This window comes from Pleurodeles waltl, chromosome 2_2 (assembly GCF_031143425.1).
Source record: "Pleurodeles waltl isolate 20211129_DDA chromosome 2_2, aPleWal1.hap1.20221129, whole genome shotgun sequence".
Taxonomy (NCBI): domain Eukaryota; kingdom Metazoa; phylum Chordata; class Amphibia; order Caudata; family Salamandridae; genus Pleurodeles; species Pleurodeles waltl.
The window spans coordinates 518,948,965-518,971,207 of record NC_090439.1 but is presented as its reverse complement, the minus strand read 5'-3'; the positions used below and the strand labels follow the sequence as shown (position 1 = coordinate 518,971,207).

Genomic DNA, 22,243 nt, shown 5'->3' with positions numbered 1-22,243 from the left:
ATACATTAATGCACTTCATAAAAATGAATTGTTTGATCTATGGCACCTGCACTTTACTTGAGGAGTCTTGATTGTTGCGCTTTTTCTTTATCAAACTCGTCATCCCTTGAGCAAATTCTCCTTGTCCTCAACATCTGGCTATAGGGGATACTCCATTTTTGTCCCAAGGGAGAGGTGTATCATGACTGACTTTATAATCTATGCCTCCAAATGCCCTTGAAAATTGATGTATAATGGCAGTACCAGGCTGCAATTGAAAAAGAGGTTTCTTGAGCATATGTGTGCGATAAAGGACGCTGATTAGAATTACCCAGTGGCAAGACATTTCTATCACAAACATGTGCATAGATAGAACCATAAAACACATTAGAGGAGGTGACTGGGAAAACAGTTGAGAGTGTTGGAACCACGTTACATCATTGAGATGAATACCAAAATCCCTAATGGATTGAAGAGTGGTGAGGAATTAGCAATCCTCATTGGCATGCATGGATTATGCAATATCTGTGAACTGTTTTGCTGTCTCGATTAGTATGTTATGATTTACTAAGAATGCCCCTGTGTTTTCAACTCAATTATGTTCAAATCTCATTTGTAGATGAAAAGACTTAGGATGGTTTACTTCTACCAAAATCTTTATTTCCTCCTCATCTCCTTTTATCTTGACTTGTTCACCTGCTTTAGGCACTGAGTATTCATGTTTAAATTATTTTGTTTGTGCTTATGATTTGGTGTGTATAAGGTCATCATCATGACATGCACTTCAATAATTTGATCTCAGCCCCTTCTCTTCCCTTCCCTCTTCGTCCTCCCTTCCCTTTTTTGAATTTTAATATAGAGAAATAGAAAGAGGAAGTAACGAGAAGAAATATATTACTCCTCATTACGCCTGACCTGGGAAGGTATAGCATTTTGGCACATTCCCAAGTCCTCCACTTTTGGTAAATCTGGGAATGCGGCAAAATACAAGTGTGTGAGTGGAAGCACCCATGCAACACCTCTCTGGGGAAGAGTTACGCAACACAGCAGTTTGCTCTGTTTACGTTACTCTAGATTTTTGAAGCTGCTCAGGGCCATACAAGGTGGTCTCCTGTAGCTTGATAAATCACATTTTGGGCTTGCATGGTGTAGGAGTGACACAACCCCTTTCATAAACATGCCCCTTGGTCTCAAAATGCATTCTGTTGGCTTATTGAAGGGATCATTAAATTTAGTGCAGACATATTAGCATATGAGGCAATGCAGCCAGTTCTCAAAACATGCACACATATACAAAATGTGTAATTTTCTCTGATATCAGTAATACACTAAAATCTAAATTAGCACAGTACATACAGTTAGATTTTATTTCAAACAACTATAAACACATACAATTTTTTTGGTGATTAACACCAAATTGATTGCATTTAAATTACCAGATTCAAGTTTGTGTACTTACTGCTTTGGTAACTGACAGAAATCGATCGTAGCTTATAAGAACAATGGTTCCAATGGATGTCACACACAGCACAGTGTCTACTGACAACCAAAGCTTGCAAAGAAACCTGCCAAGCAGCCATTTTCCAGTTAATACATACGGGATGTAGAGAGGAATTGAGAAACTTCCTTGAGAAATATACAGAAATAAAAATAGGTTTATATAAAATATTTGAGAAAATATTTCTTTTATACTGATGAAGATCATACATAAATATACATTTTTGGGACATAATCAAAATAAAAATAGATTATTAGACAAAGGGCATTAAGTAGAAAAAATATTGTTCACAATTGTGCCAACATTCCTGTGATCTAAACACCAGAATGCCTGTGTACATCATGACTAACGGCCTGTTACAGCAAGTACCTATATAATAAGAATTGAAATAGGAGCCTAAAAGAAAGAGAAGGAAAGAGGTAGCCAAAAAGAGGGAGTGAGGAGAGGAAGCAAGAAACCAAGACATAGCATCACTTAACCTTTTTCACTGAATTTGTAGTTTCAGTAAGATCTTACTACCATATGCAACCTCCAGGCATGGTCAACCATCCACCGCACACCACTGAAGGGCTGTGTACCCCGCCCTGTTTCCAAACCCTTCAAACGCGGCCTATGGCTGTGTACAGTGTGGGTTTGGGCCTAGGGCCTGGCCTGTGGCTTGTCTCATGCACTAGCTCTGCACCCATGCTCCTGTGGGTTGCCAACTCCTTCAGGGACACAAACCCACACTTATTTTATATAATTCATTTTCCCAGTCCCTTGGGAGTTCTGTAGGGTCACATTGACCCCTGCAACATTCTTTCATTTTGGGCTTAGGTGGGTCTCTCTGGGACCCCCACAAGGGTTATGAGACTAGGATACCTCTATCCTGCCCTGTTCTATGGTATTTTTGACAATTTTCAGGACAAGTGGATATGGTCCCTTTATCCAGCAATGACAACGAAACATTTCTTCAGATGTTGGGGCTCGTCAATCAACCTCCTAAGGGACTGATATTGGTCATACAGGAGCAAAATGACCAATATGAATAGGAGACTGCTCAGCCAAGTACAGCACTTTATTTTTTAAATTCCCACTCCCATGGGACTCTCGTACATAGTAAACAAAGTGGACGAAGGAGGGCCCAGTCAGAGTTTAGGCCGCTCTAAGGAGGTGGGTCTTTAAAATAATTCTCTAATGCGATGCATATAATGTAGTCAGGTGTAACATTCCTGAGCTTTGGGGCCAAAAAAGAGAAGAAACATCCACCTGCTCTGGTCTATTTAATCTTGGGAATGCAGAGCAAGCTGTGATTGGCTGAGCGTAAGGAACTGCATGAATTGTATTTTTTTTATTTTGTCACAGAAGATACACACCGGGCCTTTCAATTGAGTGGCCCTGAAAGTTAATGTCACTGCTTTGAATTCTATTCTTTGGTTGACAGGAAGCCAGTAGAGGCTTTTTAGACAATCCTGAATAGATTGTCTTTTAGGAATATCCAGCAGTAGTCTGGCTGCAGGATTCTGGACTTGTAGTCTGTTCTACAGTGCCAGAGGAGATCCTAACAGCAGCACATTGGTGTAGTCAAGTCTGGATGTGATTAATGCATGAACAATGATCTTTTTGGTATGCTCTGGCAAGAATTGTATAGTCTTTCTTAATGTTTTCAGAAGGGAGAAACAGACTCCTGCGGTGGTATTAATAAAATGCTTAATCTTTTCGCTGCCAGACCTTTTCCTCCTCAGGTGCCTGGCCTTTTTTTGGCTATTTGGGGCAGTTTGCGCTTAGGCCCTCATAACTGTTTGTCCACATAAGCTACTCACGCCAAATTTGCGTTCTTTTTTACAACATCCTAGGGATTGTAGAGGTACCCAGAGTTTGTGGCATTCCCTGGAGGACACCATGAAATTAGCCAAAATACAATGAAAATGTTGTTTTGTTTTAAAAAAAATGGAAAAAAAGGTCTGCAGAAGAAAGCTTGTGGTTTTTTCGCTGAAATGGCATCAACAAAGGGGTTTCAGTGCTAAAATGTCCCTCTTCTCAGCTTTCAGGAACAGGCAGACTTTGATCAGAAAACCACATTTTTCAACACAAATTTGGCCCTTTACTGGGACATACCCCATTTTTACTATTTTTTGCACTTTTAGCCTCCTTCCAGTTAGTGACAGAAATGGGTGTAAAACCAATGCTGGATCCTGGACAGCTAAACATTTCTAAAAAGAAAACAAAATTCTGAATTCAGCATGGGGTCATTTGTGTAGGTCCTACAGGGTTTTCCTATAGATAAATAAAGGCTGGAACAAAAGGAATATTGAAATTGAGGTACAAAAACAGCCATTTCTTGCCACGTTTTACTCTGTAACTTTTTTCTGTGATGTTGGATTTTCAAAAGCAATATACTGTTGCGTCTGCTGCACTTTTCTGGTTGTGGTGATATATAGGGCTTGTAGGTTCATTCAGACACCTAGGTACCCGGAGCGAATAAATGCGCTGCACCTTGCAATGGGTTTTAATTGTATACTGGGTATACAGCAAATAATTTGGTGAAATATAAAGAGTGAAAAATAGGTATCAAGGAAACCTTTGTATTTCCAAAATGGGCACAAGATGAGGTGTTGAGAAGCAGTAGTTATTTGCACATCTCTGAATTCCGGGGTCCCCATATTAGCATGTGAATTACAGGGCATTACTCAAATAGATGTCTTTTTTGCACACTGTCATACATTTGGAAGGAAAAAATGTAGAGAAAGACACAAGGCAATAACACTGGTTCTTCTATCCTGTGTTACCCCAAGTCTCCCGATAAGACAGGTACCTCACTTGCGTGGGTAGGCCTAATGCCCGCAACAGGAAACACAACATGGACACATCACATTTTTACATTGAAATCTGATGTGTTTTTTGGAAAGTGCCTAGCTGTAGATTTTGGCCTCTAGCTCAGCCAGCACTTAGGGAAACCTAGTTAACCTGGACATTTCTGGAAACTAGACAGCTGAGGGAACCCTGGATGGGGTGTCTTGTGGGGCTCTCATCAGGTTCTGTTACCGAGAATTCTTTGCAAACCTCAAAATGTGGCCAAAAAACACTTTTTCCACAAATTTCGGTGATAGAAAGTTCTGGAATCTGAGAGGAGCCACAAATTTCCTTCCACCAGGCATTTCCCTAAGTCTCCCGATATAAATGGTACCTCACTTGTGTGGGTAGGCCTAGGGCCCGCGACAGGAAACTCCCCAAAAACACAACATGGACACATCACATTTTTACATTGACAACTGACATGTTTTTTGGAAGGTGCCTAGATGTGGATTTTGGTCTCTAGCTCAGCCGGCACCTAGGAAAACCTTCCAAACCTGTGCATTTTTTTAAACTAGACACATAGGGGAACCCAGCATGGGGTAACTTGTGGTGCTCTCACCAGGTTCTGTTACCCAGAATCCTTTGCAAACCTCAAAATTTGGCAAAAATAAAAAACACTTTAGTGATAGAAAGTTCTGGAATCTAAGAGGAGCCACTAATTCCCTTCAAGCCAGCTTTCCCCAAGTCTCCCGATAAAAATGGGACCTCACTTGTGTGGTAGGCCTAGTGCCCGCAGCAAGAAATGCCCCAAAACACAGCGTGGAAACATTACATTTTCCCAAAGAACAGTAGCCTGTTTTTTGCAAAGTGCCTAGCTGTGGATCTTGGCCTCTAGCTCATCCGGCACCTAGGGAAACCTAGCAAACCTGGACATTTCTGAAAGCTAGACAGCTAGGGGAACCAAGGATGGGGTGACTTGTGGGGCTCTCACCAGCCCATCGCCCTGGACTCACCCAGAGGTTTAGTTTTCAGATGTGTCTAGGTCTTGTAGATTTTTCTACGTGGCTGTGTCCCAAAGTTCAAAAAGTGCAGCCCTCACCATGTGGGACAATTTTCAGAGTTAGACAAGCTCTCATGGCCCAAATGTAAAACCAAAAACCAAAATAAGCAAAAGTCCTCTTGCCTGCTGTGGGATAAGATGTTTTAGTGTACGGGGAAAGCTGAAAGACTATTACCCCCTTCAGATGGGGTGGGGGCATAACCATGCTCATACTGGTAGGTAGCCACCACCCACTATTTTGTTTTTAATTCCCTTGCATTTAGTAGGCTTTCTGGCCCCCTTGGGGTGGATCAGGGGTAATTGCCCCATCTGCTCACTGGTGGACAGAACAACTTTGTCCCACTTTATTTGGGGTGGGGTATGGCCATACCCCCACACTCTTTTTTTGAAAAAAATCTTCCCTGGTCTCTGGTGGACTTTCTGCCTCCTTTGGGGGTACAAAGGCCTTACAAAAATAGGCCAATCTGCCCCTAATGGGGGCAAAAATGGCCAACAGTAATTTGCCCCAATGGGGAGAGACCCTTGCCCAAGGGGCTTCCCCCCCCAAACAAAACACACACACACCAATCCCTGGTGCCTAAGTGGTGTCTACCACTAAGGGGGGCACAAATAGCCTAAAATAAATCCCCCCCCCCTCCCGGGGAGCGACCCTTGCTTAAGGGGTTGCTCCCCTTGTGTGAAACTGAATTAAAAACAAAAACCCTGGTGTCTGCTCCCCTTGGGGGCAGAATGGCCAAATATGCTGCTCTGACCCAAAGGGGGGCAGAAATGGCCTAAAAATAATTTGCCCCCAGGGGAGCGACCCTTGCCTAAGGAGTCACTCCCCACATGTAAAAAAAAACAAAAAGAAATATAGCCCTGCTGTCCAGTGGGTTCTGCCTCACCTAGGGGCAGATCGGCCTAATTAAAATCTGTTGATCTTCCCCCCGGGGGCGGGGGGCAAAAAAGGCCTAATAATAAATTGCCCCCTTGGGGAGGGACCCTTGCCAAAGGGGTCGCTCCCCTTCATTGTTTACTTTATGTAAACCCAAATCCCTGGTGTCTAGTGGGCATTTCTGCAGCCTGATCGCTTCATGATTGGGCTGCAGAAATGCTCAAAGAGCCCTCAAAGGAAAGGAAAGACCTTTCCGTTCCTTTCATGCCTCCCTGCCTGCCCCCACTCCCGATCAGAAGAGAAATTCTTGCATTTCTCTTTTGATGGGGGCAGCCTCTGATCAAGCGCTGATGTCATCAGACATCACTGGAGGGGGTGGGGGTCCGGGGTGGAAGGGGAAGCGATTCCCGTTCCATCCCTGCCCAGGGGAGGAGGGTGGGAGGCCCTCAGGGGGAATGTTAGTGCTTCTCCGGAGGGCAGGATCCAGGACATAACAGTTACGTCCTTGGCATCCGAGTGGTGCAGCCGAGGAGGTAACCGTTATGTCCTTGACACCCAAGGGTTTAAACAAGAGGGCATTGTCGAGGTTGTAACGTCCACCCTAGCCTGGGTACCCACCAATGTATATACCACACACAGAGTTGTAAATCACGTCTTTACATCAACTCCAACATTCTAAACCAAGTTTCCATTCCATTCCATCCTAGTGAATATGTCAGGCTGCTTTGGAGTCCATTTGGAGCCTGAAAGGTTCTGTCCTAAAACATGTAAGACACTACAGCTAACCCTCTGTTAAATGAAAAATTACATATTTTTATGAAATCGGTAAGCAAACACGCACACACATATATATATAAATATGGTTGGTTGGTGGTTTTTGTGCTGAAAACGAATTTAATGGAGCCTAAATAAATTAACCTTTTGAAATACGAGGTCCCGGAGTACGGTCGTTCGTGAAGAATTTCATGGAATGTTTTGTTGATATATATATAGGTATATATATATATCTTTGATTAATCTTGGTGCTTTTGATCGCACAACCTGATGTGAAAGCTGTCATCTTCAGTGTCAAGGACTTTCTAAGATGATAGAGAGGCAGTATCAGTTACTGAGTTTTCAGAGTCAGCCTTTCTTTCACCATTTTGAGTTGAAGATCGATGAAACACCGGCTTAACGTGAGATGAGTCTCTGTCAACAGACTTCCTAGGGCGCTAGGCAGTAGGAATGTGTCCTTTGGTAAACACCACTTGATATGGTTCAGCATCATATGGAGCATTAGTTTTTCTTTGCGAATCTGTCGGGTGATCACTAAATCTACTTTTCTATGTGAAATGTCTTTTACATGGTGCCCCTTATTTGCATAATCCTTCATTTTCTGTTTGTTAACCAAGTCCCTTGTACGAATCATGTTTTCAGTTTTTGTCTCTTTTAATGGTCCATTGCGGTAACTTGGTTGTCATTGATCTCCCAAACATCAGAGTTGCAGAACTTTCAAATATGGTTGAGTGGGGTGTTGAGCGATAAGCTTGCAGAGTAGATTTCACTACTATTTTCAAAATGAGATTCTCAAGAGTTGCATGCTGTACTGCTTTCTTTAGTGTACTCATAAAACGCTCAAAAAGTCCATTGGCCTGTGGTCAGAAAGGTGTAAAATGTTGATGTTTTATGTTACAATGCATCAGAAATTCAATAAATTCTTTACTATTAAATGGTGGGCCATTGACAGACTTTACAATGGCTGGTATGCCCCATGTCACAAAGATGCTATCAAATTTTTCAATGACTCGGTTGTGACTTGTATATGAGGGATCTCCAACCAACGGGAACGTGAGTTTTCATCCCCAATAACCATTAGACAATGTTCATTGTCAAGCGGGTCAAAGAAATCAATGGGTATTCTCTCCCATTCATGTTTAGAAATTTCTGACATGTTCAGAGTAGGTTGAGAAACCTTGGTTGACAGGCAATTGCATATGTGACAGGCTTTGAGTTCCTTATCAACTTTTTCATCTAAGTATGGAAACCAAATTCGGTCTTGGAGAGCTCTTTTTGAGGCAACAATACAACAATGTCCTTTGTGAGTAACTTCAACAACATTCTATCCCAGAATCTCCAGAATCAGGATTCTTGACCCTGGCAGTACAGCTCGCTCATGAGTTGTGGACAATTCATCTTTGACATTTCACATATTCACCATCATTATTGAGAGGTCGAGTGTGTTTATTCCATAATTGTTGTGTAATTTTATCCTTTAAATTCAGCAGGTCACTATCATGGCTCACAGTAGTGACAATCTGGGCTAATGATATAGCAGCTGGTGTACTGGAAAATGTAATTAATGAAGTCCTTAGCCATCTTAAATGGAGTACCATGACCTTGCATATGCACTCTCGAAAAGTAGTCAGCAGAATTCTGATTCTTTCCTGGACAATGCACAAATGTACAATTGTACACCTGTGATTGTAGTCTCCATCGCTTAATACAAGGTGGCATCTTGGCTCTTGGATTGCCAAAGATGGTCAGCAAAGATTGATGATTAGTTACCAGCATAAAAGTTTTTTCCAACCAAACTTTCTTTTTGAGGTTGAGAGTAAGCATGTTCTGTTTGGGACAAACTTCTACTAGCATAGGCCACAATATGCTGTGTAGCATTTGTGCGCCCACTATACTGTGTAAGGATGGCTCCTAACCCAACCGTCCTAACGTCAACAATAACCTCTGTATGATGCTTTGGATTGAAGTATGTCATTTCAATAGCATTTTCAATGAAATGTTTGATTTTCTTAAAACATTTCTCAGATTCTTGTGATCATTGAAAAGAAACATTTTTCTTTGTCAATTCTCATAGTGGAGCACTGACAGTGGCAAAGTCTTGTATGTATTTTGAACAGTAAGAGGCAATGTAAGAAAGGAGCAAACCATAAACATATCTTGTGGAGGGATCAGCATTTGACAGAGACTATACTTTGACAGGATCAGGCGTCATGCCACCATCAGAAAAGATATGTCCAAAGAATTTCAGTTTTGCCTTGTTGAACTCACACTTGTCTGCATTAAAAGTCAAACCTGCATCAGTGATTAATTGACATATTTGTGTGAGAGCTCTATCGTGCTCTTTCTGTTCAGCTCGAAAACTAACATGTTAACGTTCTTATCGGAAATATTCACAACAGGCTGTATGATACATTGGATGATATTTTGGAAAAGTTCTGCAGCCAATGACACACCAAAACTAAGTCTGTTGTATTCAAACAAACCAACATGTATAGAAAAGGTTGTAATGTACCTGCAGCTTTCTTCAAGTTCCAGCTGATGATAGCCTTTGTTTAAATCAAGTTGAGAAAATATCTTGGCACCATTCAGCTGTGCTATCATGTCAGTAATATGTGGCCCTGGATGTCATTCAATTGCTTTGTTTGTCTGAGTAATGTCAATGCATATGTGCACATGGATCCTAATAGAGAAGGAGAAAAAAGTGAACTGTGTGGCTCAGGGGCATTTTGAGTTGTTTTAGTATTATTTTCAGAGGGCTGAAACCTCAGGAGGTGCTGGGTGTATGTAATGATAGCTGTGGTTCAAATGGGCTGAGAATGATTGTTTGATATATGTAGGTGAATGTAAGATTTTTTTGTCGGTCAGTAATGTTCTGAGTGGATGTGTGATTAATTAGTCCAACTGGGTTACATTATAAATGTGATTGAGGTTTTGGAGTGTACTATGAATGTTTGCCGAAATGTAGAAAGAGAAATGGCAACTGACTGTGAATAACATTGCTAAACTAGCATGAGTGGATATGGGGCAGACCAGTGTTGCTGGGGATGTGTTATGGGTGGTGTTGTGGAGGACTGCAGTAAGTAATGAGTGGTGTGAGATGCAAATGTTGTGAAGTAGTTAAAGATTTCTGCAAACGGCAGATCTTTGAGAGTGATTGCAGGTTGGGAAATGAGATATGAAAGAAAAGTTGTGAGTAGCACAGTCATGCTGTGTGAGGCAGTGTAGGGTTACACATAGCTATGGGTGAGATGTGACTAAATGGCTCATGTAAATGATTACATGGGTGAGTGGTGTTTAATATAGCTGAGGTGAGTAAATGGTGGGAGCAAGTTGGACAGTGTGTGAATGGATGCAGCATATTGCTGGTGTGAGCGAAAGATGTGGTTGTGGCTTGTGTTGCTGATCAGTGGTTGGATGACTAGTGCTGCTGAACAGCTGAGAATGAATAATTCGAATAAAAGGTGTTAACGTATGTTCCCACTGAGTTTGCAATCAAGTGATAAGAGTTTTGAGGAGCGGAGTGGTTGTTGAGTGGGAAAATAACCAAGTGTGTGGCTACTGCAGAAGTGTGTAATGAAATTGACTATGTGATTGGTCAAGGGATACAAATGGCATAGTAGTGTGGCAAGGGGTAAAAATAGTGAGTGAGATGGGAAATAGCTGTGTGGGCAAGTTATTCTGTGTTTGTGTAATAGTGTAGGTGGTTGGTGCCGTAAAGAAGTGCAGTTGCAAAAGCCAGAAGGTAAGTGAACAGCGGGGGTGACTGACACAGAAAAAGATGCTTTGAGCATGTATCGTAGTGGAAATTAGGTGTGACTGATTGTGTGCTGTCTAGTGTCAGTGAAGGTGTAATGAAGGCAAGTGATAATGCTTCTTGTATGCGTTTAGTGCCTCAAACTTTAAGGAAAAGGGGCTGCATTTAAAAGTTAAAAGTTACTTTATTGAAAAGAAATCAAAGACAAGGTAGCCTTCTGATACCAGCAGGCCACTATCCAAGTGATGGCCTCCAATTGAAGTAAGTGATAATTTACTAACTAGCTCATTAATATTATTAAGGTAGATCAGACGGTGACCCACTCTGAATCTGAATTTTCTGAACCAACATATTTCTACATACGTCAGCTCGGAAAATGATTTACAGGTCACAAAATGTTTTGCAAGCAGTAAATATCACATTGCTGGTACTAATTTAAATAGTAGGCTACTGCTTCTTATTTTTCCATACTTCATACAGATTTTACCTTTCCATCCTAAAGCTTTACATGAGAACAGGACAGGCCTTGCCAATCACAGCACACATGCAGTTAGGAAATTGAAACAAGGCCTAGAACACAACCCAAATGTAAAGGTTACCTGAGATTGTCTTAGTAGCCAGTCAGCTACTAAATCAGTGTGCCCAGCCAGGGCAGAGGTGGCATTTATAACTGCCTTCTCCTGAAACCTGTGGCCAGGTGAGATAATCCATGAATCTGGCTACTGGCTTTGGTGACTGAACCTAGGTAATAGATGATTGAAAGCACAGCTTATTGATGTGAATTGGAGAAAAGCATCCATAAGATATCATAAAGAAAGTCAACCACCATGCAGGTCTTAGGAGACAGAACAAGGTATGGTGGCACTCTGGAGTTCTAGTTCACATACAAGGCCCACCCAAGTGGCACTTACCTTTTACTATGTTAATGAGAAGGCACATGTCATGTCCTGTAACTGCCCGGTTGCTCATGCTCTCGCACATCCACCAACCCCTGGACTTTTCAGTCATACACCTCAGCTCTCCATCTTTGAATATTGCAAGTGAAGGCCTCTCTTATTTTGAAATGCTGCTTCTACTTTGTATGTAAAAATGTTGGAGGTAGAATTTGTTTTTCATCACAGACGGCCCATGTTTGTTTTCTACAAATGAGCACAAGAACCCTCCAAAAATGGCAAGACTTTACTGATTACATATGCTTTCCTGTCACACCCCTTTCATCCCTTTGCCAACCATCCATCCATCCTGTTTGTGACTGCCTTTTAGCCACACCACCATCAATTACTGCCTACTGCTGCCACTAATACTGGCTAGTTCACTCCAGTCCTGCCTCAGTCTGTCCCATCTCCTTGCAACAAACATCTCCTCTCTCCTTTCATTGCACCACCTCCCGTCATCATTCTGTGATTCTGTCTTGGTACCAAAATCAATACCCTTTTGAAATTCTTTGACCCCCCTCCTGCAAGCCATCCATTCTTGTGCCCTCTCCGGTGTCACCCAAGTCAGCCTTCACCTGTGTTGTGTCCACTCTTCCCACCATTCTCAACAATCCGCATACTGGAGGAAGGAGAGATCGTGAGCGATCCAAATACAGATAGGTTAAACAAGGAAGGAGAAGAGTGAAGAGAACTGGGAAAAGCAGAGATTGGAGGTCAAGAAAGGAATTGGATGAGAATGAAAAGTGGAAAAGGTGGAAAGGATGGAAAGTAGACCTAGAGAGGAGAGCGTCAAATGGAAGGGCAAGGAAAGTGAAAGGGAAAGAAAGGAAGTGAAAAGCAATTAGTGGAAATCAAGAGTGGAGACAAAGAGAAAAAGAGGGCAGAGCATGAAAGGTATGAGGTGAGAAAGGGAGTAAGAAAAGCAGATAGTGAGGAAGAGTGAGAAAGAGTCTATATCTTCGCTTCATAATAGATACATTAATGAAATATGTAAAGTTGAGGGATGACAACTGTATCATTCCTGGGCCTGCCTCACACAATATATATCTTTGCTGTCCAAGACATACGATAGTGATTCTTTCAACGTGCTGGGGTTTCCTACCATCTAAGGGAAGTTTTTGAGGCATCACAATAGGTATTCCTGATAAGAGATGTTTGTCAGTTATCCCATCAAGATCAGGTTTGGATGGAGAATTGCAGTCTGACACTTTAAACAAATAGTCACACAACAAGATCAGGCTTTGAGACATAAATTCCCACTACCACCTCTTTCGAAATCAAATCCCCCATTCAAATGCATTCAGATAGGCTCCCACACACACACTTTCACATTTAGGTGTTGAGAGGCAAGCTCAACCGCCCCTCTCAGTAGTGGTAGGTGAGCCACTGACAGCTCAAGGCAAATTAATCTTGGATCCCTGAGCCTGAACTAAGCTGAACTTTCACAGGAGAAAATATTGTCTAGTGCTTAGAAATGCCAACCTGGCTCATGGGAAACCATCTGTGGCATAGCCCATGTGTCCTAGTGCAAGGAAGTAAGTCCCCCCCACCATAACTGCTGTCTGAATTGTGAAATACAGAAATAATCGGGTTTCGTTGGGACACTCAGGCCCATGTGCCCATAGTGCCACTGCACCTGATGCACCAATAAAACCTATGCCCTCTGGGAGCCAGGTTAGAATCCCAGACTCGGCTCAACTTCTGTGAATCTGTCCAAATGTCTTTGTGCTGAAAAATAAAGTTGTTAATGTAGCCTGCCTGTTTTACTCTATGTCCTTGGGTAAGGACTGCTTTGCGCTATTTTAAATCTATGCTCTACTCACATATGGCAACAAGTAAAGAGTGGGTATCACTTTTGATAGTAAAAAGATTCCCATCTTGTGGCTGGATGGCTGAGTGAAATCCGGAAACGGGGACCATCCTCGTTTCCTAGCTTGACAAAATTGAGTGAGCCTAGATTGAGTGAGTTTAGACAGATTATTTAGTTCTTCTGTTTGAGTCTCCTTTTAGAGACCACATTCAACTAACTACTCGAGTTCAGGATGTGCACTGTAGAAAAAAACTCTTGTGTTTGACTTCATCTACTATGATATTACTCTATGCAGAATAAGAATCCAGGCGACATAAAGAGCATACATGACAGCGTAGTTGCTTGTAATTGTCGTAGTTGCCGTAATGCTGTTAGTTCATTTAGCTGCCATAGTTGTTGAAGGGCAGGAGACACAAATGTTTCTCAGATCACGTCCCTTACACTAAATACTTATCAATGTAGTGATATCTCCTAATGTGATATCTTCTAATGTTATAATAAGAAACGTTTTCACATGTTAAAGAAATACCGTTTTTTACTTATTTTCAAGACACCCTATCATATTCCAGCATTGTATTTTTTGCATGATTCACATAACAACATTTTCAAAGTGTGACTCATACGTGGGTTTTAAAAGCCAAGCCATCTCTTGGCTCATCTCTAGCTCGGCTACCCCTTTTAATTAGTTGGCTCGTCCACCTTTACCCCGCCATGTAAGTGCCTCATTCAACAGTCCATGCAGGGTCGCAAAAGCCCTCCAGTCATGCTCACGCCTTTCAAACAAAGCACAGAACTTACAAGAACCACAAAGGGCAAGACGAGGCGGGAAATCACATCTCCACCGTCCTCAACCCTACAACACCACCAAAAAATAGTGAACGAAATAGAACAATGAATTCTCTTTCTCTGCTTAGAATCCACGCACTGCTCGGTGCAGCAGCACTTTCTGCTCTTCTCTCCATTGGTCACACTGCAACTGTACTTCCGCTTCTGTTCCGATGCACAGGTGTAGTATATGAAATGTATATAAATTGTAATGCGTTGTATGTTTCCCTTTTAAATGTTGCTATTCGGCATTGTAAGCCTTTGTTATGGTTTGATTGGTCTGCGTGGTGGCAGGGATGGTGGGCAAGGATTCCAGTAGTAATGGTCAGTTGCTGTGGGAATCCAAGCTGAATGGACAGTTTGTCGTGGGCGATATTTCAGGATAATAAACGTAAGCATTTTACCTGTCATTGTGCCGGCTGTGGTTTACTAGATTTGGCGATGAGTGGGCGCTCTTTTCAATTGCACACCTACAATTTCGCAATCATTCCTGTGTTTGGATTTTGAGGTATGAATGGTGCGTGGAGCCGGAGTCTGCGTTTCAATTGCCTCATAGCTGGAGTCTATGTTTCACCTGCATCTTGGCTTACTGCTGGATGGTCAGCACTTCGTTTTCATCTTGTGCCTTCTGCAGGGTAACGTGGGTGATTTTGGGCATTTAAGGTTTGGTGCACATGCCCTCTTGCATTGTTGTGCTGCTCACGAGTGCACTGCTACTCATGAGCCTCTTTTGCCACTATCACTGATCTCATCATGCACATCACGTCACGAAATAACACTGTGCATAAATAAGCGCCATCTTGGTCCAGGATTCTTAAGGATTTCAGAAGTTATGGATCAGTACTTCCAGCCAGCTGTTTCTACGAGCGTTCTGATCAAACATGGTCTGTCAACTTTCAAGTGTGAAGAGTTATTTTCAGATTTTGGCTTGCCATAGCATTTCCTTAATACAGATATACGTACTTTTAAAATACCCTGTACTACAGCAAGTGTTCTGTTGTCAATATTCTACTGCTGACAGACTCTTTTATTAATTTGCAATAGTAACCAGTCATGGCAGCAAGTCACCTTACTGCACAACCGCCTCCATTTTTAGCGTGACTGGGTAAACCACATGTGAAATGGTCACAGTGGCTGCATTTATTAATGCTGAGTCTTCTGTTGATGTAGTACATACTGAGGAAGATTGTCAGTTGGATACTGTGAATGTGGAAAACACTAAAACAAAGACAAGTAGAAATATAAACAAAAAGCTTTCAATGTCTTATGGGGTGGTTCCAAAACCCATCTCAGTAATTTTACAAGATGCCCAGCCATTGGGAAAACTCTGTTTATTGAGCAAAAAATATGGCATTTTCAAATTGCATGTAGACGTGGTAAAGATCCCGAGTAAATAGGAAGTGTGGATGGGGAGGCTGAATCTTGGACTTATTGCTGTATTGGTACATTGAAAGGCTTAAAACAACGTATCAAGTTAAAAACACAAGCTTGACATGTTGCTCACAAAGTGCACCATGTTCCATTAAGTGTCAGGGAGGAATTGAAAAACACTTGTCAAATACATATCTAGTGGTAAAAACTTTCGAGTGGATTGTTCGTCAAAGATGCCAGTAGAGTGTTCGAATGAGGAGTGTCTTATGTATGAAATGGAATGCGTGGCTGTGATTGATGCTCCCAATTTCAATACAGTGTGGTTATGAATGAGAAGGATTGGCTTGAAGCCTGTCCGGAAGACGAAGCCTTGTGTAAAGTCAAACTATACATCATCCAGAGTTGGCCTGAGAAAACGTGTTTGACAGGAGAGCTGCTGTCAGAACTGTAAGAACATTGCATTCTAGTTCTCCAAAATCCACTACCCAAAAACCCACTGCTATGTCTCCAACGTCCACAACTGAAACAACCACAACTCAAAAAAACAGTAACCACATGAACGCTGCCAGTACAAGCAGTTCGTCTTTAACAGTATACTCTGAAATATTTGGTTGGGCATGTTCTTGGCTGCAATAACATTTATTCAACATTTAAAGTCATTCAGAGGTATTGTCCAAAACTATTTGAGAATGACTTCTTCCTGTGAATGTTTTAATTGAGAAACTTATTTGAAGGGAACTGCATGTCCCAGGATGCCTTTGTTCTTTCAAGGCACAAGACGAGAAGCACATGTGATGTTAGTATAGGGCTTACAACTCCGGAATAAAACAGGCTCTGCCCACATTCTCAGTGCTTGTTACTCTTCCGTTTATCTTTGGAGGAGGTTTGGTTCTCGTTCAGTCGAGTGAGTTCCTAGTTGCTGAGACATTGGTGCAGTAAGGGTGCAAATGCATTGCTTCCTTCTTCAAAACGTTTCCTTTGAAAACATTTTAGAGGGAGCTTGAGAGAACGCTCCGGTAATCAAGAATTTGAGAGAACCATGTTCGCGGTTTGACACAGCGCGTTATTCATGTACAATAATGATTCTTGTCATGTGTGACATTTGTGAGATAACGCGGGTAGTCTCCACATGTTAATGTTAAATTATTCACACCACGTTATTTGTGTGCAGTAATGATTTTTGTCATTTGTGTGATTCTGAGATAATAAAAGTGGGCCCCGCATGTTATTTTTAGATGATTGATTTATGTTAAGACTGTTAACTGTGTCTTCACAATTTACAGTTTCACGAAAGTTTGCAGTGACAAGATTCACAAATGAGCATCGTTATTCCATGTTGGATGATTGAACATTACTGTGGCTTGCCAGAAATCTTCGTATTTGTTTTATGAATACCACAATGGCCATAATATGGATTTGGTGAATGTTCAATCTAAAAAAAGCTGTTTATACAAATATTGTGTGTCTTATGTTGCTTCACAGGGGAAATTGATATAATGAAAGCTCCTCTGTGATTCCTACAGACAAACAGATAAATAGGAAAGTGAGTTATAGAGTGTTGAGGAGCTAATACTATTTGCACTTAATTTATGCCTCCCTCCCCGCTGTCCCCTTCCCGTCCTCCCTTTCCTCACTTGATAATTTCCACTGACTGTGCTATAAAGGCTAGCAGCAGTGAGTGATATCAAGAGGTGAACATTATTGGCAATGTGTTGGTCCTGAGGATTTCGTCTGGCTGACAGCTGCAGACATTTTCTCAAGTTTCAGGAGAATTGTCTGTTGTGTTTAGTTTGGTTTTATAAGGAGATTTGCATGCTCATTGCTAAATCTCATCATGGTTATCTAGGAAGATCTAAACCTAGCATGTGTGTCCTGCAGAATTACTGGTTGCCTGCCTTAGATAAACAAGCCAGTTCTACAATTGATAAGTGTCCAGAATGTCTACTGTCTGACAAACAGTGGAAAGTCAACAAGTAACCTTTGTAAATCGTTGCTTTCCCAAAAGCAGCGTGGAAAACGTTAGGGGTAGATTTTTGTGGTCTGTTCTTGTAACTTCCTGCTCATACGATATATGTGATATTGGTGATCGATTATTTCTCGAAGTGGATGCACGTCCGTTCAGTCATCTAACACTGAGGCTGCAGTAAAATCTTTGGAGCAATTGTTTTTTTCTAGAAAGTGCATTCAATTGTATTGTATCTGATAACGGTACACACTTCACTACTAAGCACATGAAAGTATTTTGAATAGCCATGATGTCAAACATCTGCAGGTAGATTTATACTCCCCTTGTTTGAATGGTTTGGTTGAGAGGGGAAGCAGAATGATCAAAGATGGTGTGCAGGTTGCCTTGGCATCAGGTTTTACTGTGCTAGAATTTCTCAGAGAAATAGTGTGGTGCTATAACACTACTCCACAGTGTACCCACGGGTGTTACTCTGTTCTCCTTGTTGTGTGGAAGGAAGGCTCAAACCTCGTTTTTCCCTAGTTCGTTGAGAGATCAAGCAGTTAGGGTGACTAAACATGTGGTACATGATATAGAAGATATTCCTTCTACGGTAGCTGCTAAGCAAAACAAAATGAAACATGACTTTGACATGGGACACCATGTTGAAATTCCTAGAGTTTGCAGTTGGAGAATGGGTTTTAGTCAAAAGTCTGATAAAAGTAAGGAAGGGTGAGTCAATTTACTCAACACCTTTAATGGTAAAAAAAAGGTCACCAAGAGTGCAGTGTTGTCAAGAGTAAAGGGTGGTGGAATATGAGACAGCTGGTTGAACTTAAGCTACAACAAGCTGACATTATACACAAGAAAATGGCTCTATTGTCGAGTCTGATTGGGTACTCTGGGTGTTACCCACAAGGGGAACACAAACTCCATGTAATAGTGTGAGTAACAATGTAGAATCATCTGCTGTTGTTCAAGCTAACCCTATTGATTCTAGGAGTCAAGGACATAGAACACCAGCTGGGTCAAGTGAAGTGAAAGTGCCAGAAAAGTTTGAAGATTTTGTAATGTTTTAATAAACTTTATTTTATGTATTTTTCTCATTTTTCTTTTGGGGGGGGAGGTGATGTAGTATATGAAATGTATATCCCTTTAAGATGTTGTTATTTGGTATTTTAAGCACTTGTTATGGTTTGAATGGTCTCCCGGGATGGCAGGGTCGGTGGCTGAGGATTCCAGTAGTAATGTTCAGTTGCTATGCGAATCCGAGCTGACTGCACACCAGTGCATAATTTGTGCTTGTTGTTTCCGATGCTGAGCACCGGCACTTATTTGTGAGGGCCGGGGCTTATTCTTCTGCCTCAAGCATTTGCTGCGAGCAAAAGACACATATGGGACACACGGAGGAAGGGAAAAACGAATAAGCGTCACAAAGGAAGACTGTAGAAAGCTGCAAGAGTGAGCTGGAGGGGCAGGGATTGGCTTTATATGGATTAAGGAGGCCCGAGATGGCTTCAGGATTACGCCGCCTCAGTATTTCCTGCTTTCAAATTTAATTGCAGCAACCGCTCGTTTAGGAGGAAGGCTTTGGGCACCAGCACCTTTTTATTTACAAATTAAGCACTGCTGCACACTGTTTGTCATAGGTGATATTTTAGGACAATAAACTCTCATCGTGCCTGTGTTAGTTTACCACAACAGTCCATACATTTGCATAAAGGAAATAGACAAAGGCTTGCAGCAAATGCACAGTACAATACTTAACTTGGCGGTCATAAAACGGTATAAATGACAATACCAGTGTCATAATAGATTGAAAGTGCTACCTATAACCTCTTTGTGGATGGGCACACCATCTGTATGTAGAAGCCTTTATTTTATTTATTTATTTGAGCTATCGTAGATGTAGGTGAGACACTGCAGACATTTTAATTACTTTGAAAGTGAAAAGTGCCGTCTCAATTAGCACAAATTTAGCCCACTTGGCATCAGAGCGCTTTACGTGAGAACGAGATATTTTTATACTTGAGAGGCAGATTTTTTTAAAGCACAGAGACATTAAGCTATTTACCAAGAATCACGGAATGTTGAGCAGAGGTTAGGACTCGAAACATCGAAGTTGCTTCAAAGATTTATTTGAAATTATATTCTGGGACTTCAACAGTCACGCATTTTATGACTATGTCAGCTACGTATATTTATTTTTAGAGCCATTGGGATTATGCAATAATTGAAAAACGAATTTTGACAAAGTTGACTAAGTTAAGGGCAAGTAAAGGTAACTAAAATGCATTATATGGCACATTCTGTAACAATAATATTTTGTTAGTCTTTTGTGATATTTTACCACACTTTCCTAGAGAAGAGATCCGAACACTAAGGGAGAACAACTACATACATCTTATTGAGGAGGTCATATTCAAAATGTTATTAACAAATATATATATATATATATATATTTTTTTTTTTTGCATCAAGGTAAAGGAGAACCACTGTAAAACAGGGGCTACTTTGAAAGTTGAGGTTATTTGCCCAGTGTTTTTGGTATGAGCGGCTTTTATTGCTCAGGGCAGTATTTTGTATGTATGTACATACTTACATTTGCTAGGAATTAGGTTGAATTAATACAAAAAATTACTATTTATTTTCTTTTATTTTCTATTTAATATAGAATTTAGTTTAAAAGGAATATTTTTAGGGATGCAAAATAAAGGCACTCTTTTTGTAACAAACTGCGATGTGAAGGTACCACGATGTATGGACCTCAATGTGAGCACTTTAGATTTACTGCACAGGTAATTAACTAGTGATATTCTTATTTGCATACATTAGCAAACTTGTGTTATCAGTAACACATCCTCATATCATCTGAAATCATCAGGAACAATCTTGTTTTGCTAGTATTCAGACAGTCATTTTCAAAGCATCCTCAAGCCCTCTGGAACAATCCCACCTTGTGAAGTAAATAAGAAGTCATCTTGAAATCATCAAGCCTAGGTTCAAAAGGTTGCTGATGACTTCAAGAGCTTGATGATGTCGGATGACATGTAAATTACTTCTGAAGTAGTTGGAGATCATCTAATGACTATGAGATGGCTTCTAAAGTAATCCTGTTTGACCTGGGAAAAGAACAGTCCTCCATGCTTTGTGCTTAATCCTGGGACTGATTGCACAGAGGAACCTGGGCTGGTACACAATGGCTATCCCGCCCCACATTTTGCTTATTCTGTCTACATTGGAGATTGAGTATTCATTGGGAAAAGCAAGGGCGAGGTTGGGGCCTGAGCAGGGATTGAGACAGGTTGCTGAGAGAAAATCAATATCCCAATACTTGTCCTGTAGGAAGCTTCAAATTTCAATGTTATGCTTCAGTAGAGATCTTATATTGATTAAGCATGCTCTTAAGATGTTATTTTTGAGCTCCTTGAGATTAATACTTGACGAGAGCTGAAATAAAGCTCTTTGCTTCTCTTGGGACTATAAGACAAATCAATGGAAAAGGAAAAGCCACAGGAAGAGCAGAAAAATGAACTTCCTAATTCAAGAGTAAGGAGTGTGTGTATGTGTGTACACCTGGCAGGTTGCAGGCCTAGAAGGCTTCTTTGTTGTGGAACAGGGTGAAAACTGGCAACATGGCTGACACTGGGTGCCAACTAGGCATGGGTGGCACAGATGGGCTTGCCTTTGGCACACTAATGCGCATGTCCACTACATGTATGCGTTGTGTGCTCAATGTATGGAGGAGGTTGAAACAATGGTCCTTCACCCTTCAACAACTAGAGCGGGCAAGAAGCAGAAACGGAGCTCTAGTCCATCCCGTTATCCCAACATGAAAAGAATTTGCTCACAATTGGAAAACAAAGTGTCACAGTTCCCCAGACTAAAGTGAAACAAGTGCAGTTGTTCAAAACTGAGCAAATAGTGGAAATGACTGCCTAGTCTATAGTCCAAAAATCTCAGCACCCTGGGTTTTAAAAAGAATACTATAACAACAGAAATTTGTAAAACATTTTAAAAGCAGTGAGCGCTTACTGGCAGCGATTACTATTTAGTGTGTACTATATATACACCCCACTGGGGCAAGAATGATACAATATGGGAGTTTTGTGAGAACTATGAGTCAACAAAAGCCCACTGGGGCGATATGTACTTATGAAGTGAATATCATATAATACATAAACTCACTGATTGCATGTGACATAGTATAAAACGAATGTAGGTGCAGACGACTAAGATGCAATTTTGATATATATGGAGTTGTTCAATGGTTATTACTAATAATGAATTTGAGAACATGTGGTTCTCACTACTTTCCAAAATGGCCACCGCATTAGTCCTCTATTAAGCACTGGTTTAGGGATTTGTTTGTCATTTGTTTTTGTTATTTCAACAGAGGTGTGCATTAGGCATTTTCACTTTTACCGTGAACAAGGATACAGCTGAAACACGTTGGTGTGGATTTCTGTAATTCCTATTTTGTATTAAACAGCATTTCGCAGTGCCATGGAGTCGGGACTCTTCTTTACGATACAAAGGTTTTTATTTTGATGAATAGGGTTGCCAGAACCTGTACCAGACCGCCCAGTTACAGCCTCCATACTCCAGATTGTTTTGTGGCATATATATATATATATATTTTT

The 22,243-nt window shown here is 41.2% G+C and overlaps 1 protein-coding gene across 1 annotated transcript in view; it reads right to left on the bottom strand.

The window, feature by feature from the left end:
• The window catches only part of HRH4 (histamine receptor H4), a 235,389-nt gene that overhangs the window by 141,000 nt on the left and 72,146 nt on the right, over positions 1-22,243 (bottom strand). The window contains exon 2 of the mRNA XM_069219203.1: positions 1,439-1,605. Within this exon, the coding sequence (XP_069075304.1) occupies positions 1,439-1,605 (167 nt within the window). The remainder of the gene's footprint in view (positions 1-1,438; positions 1,606-22,243) is intronic.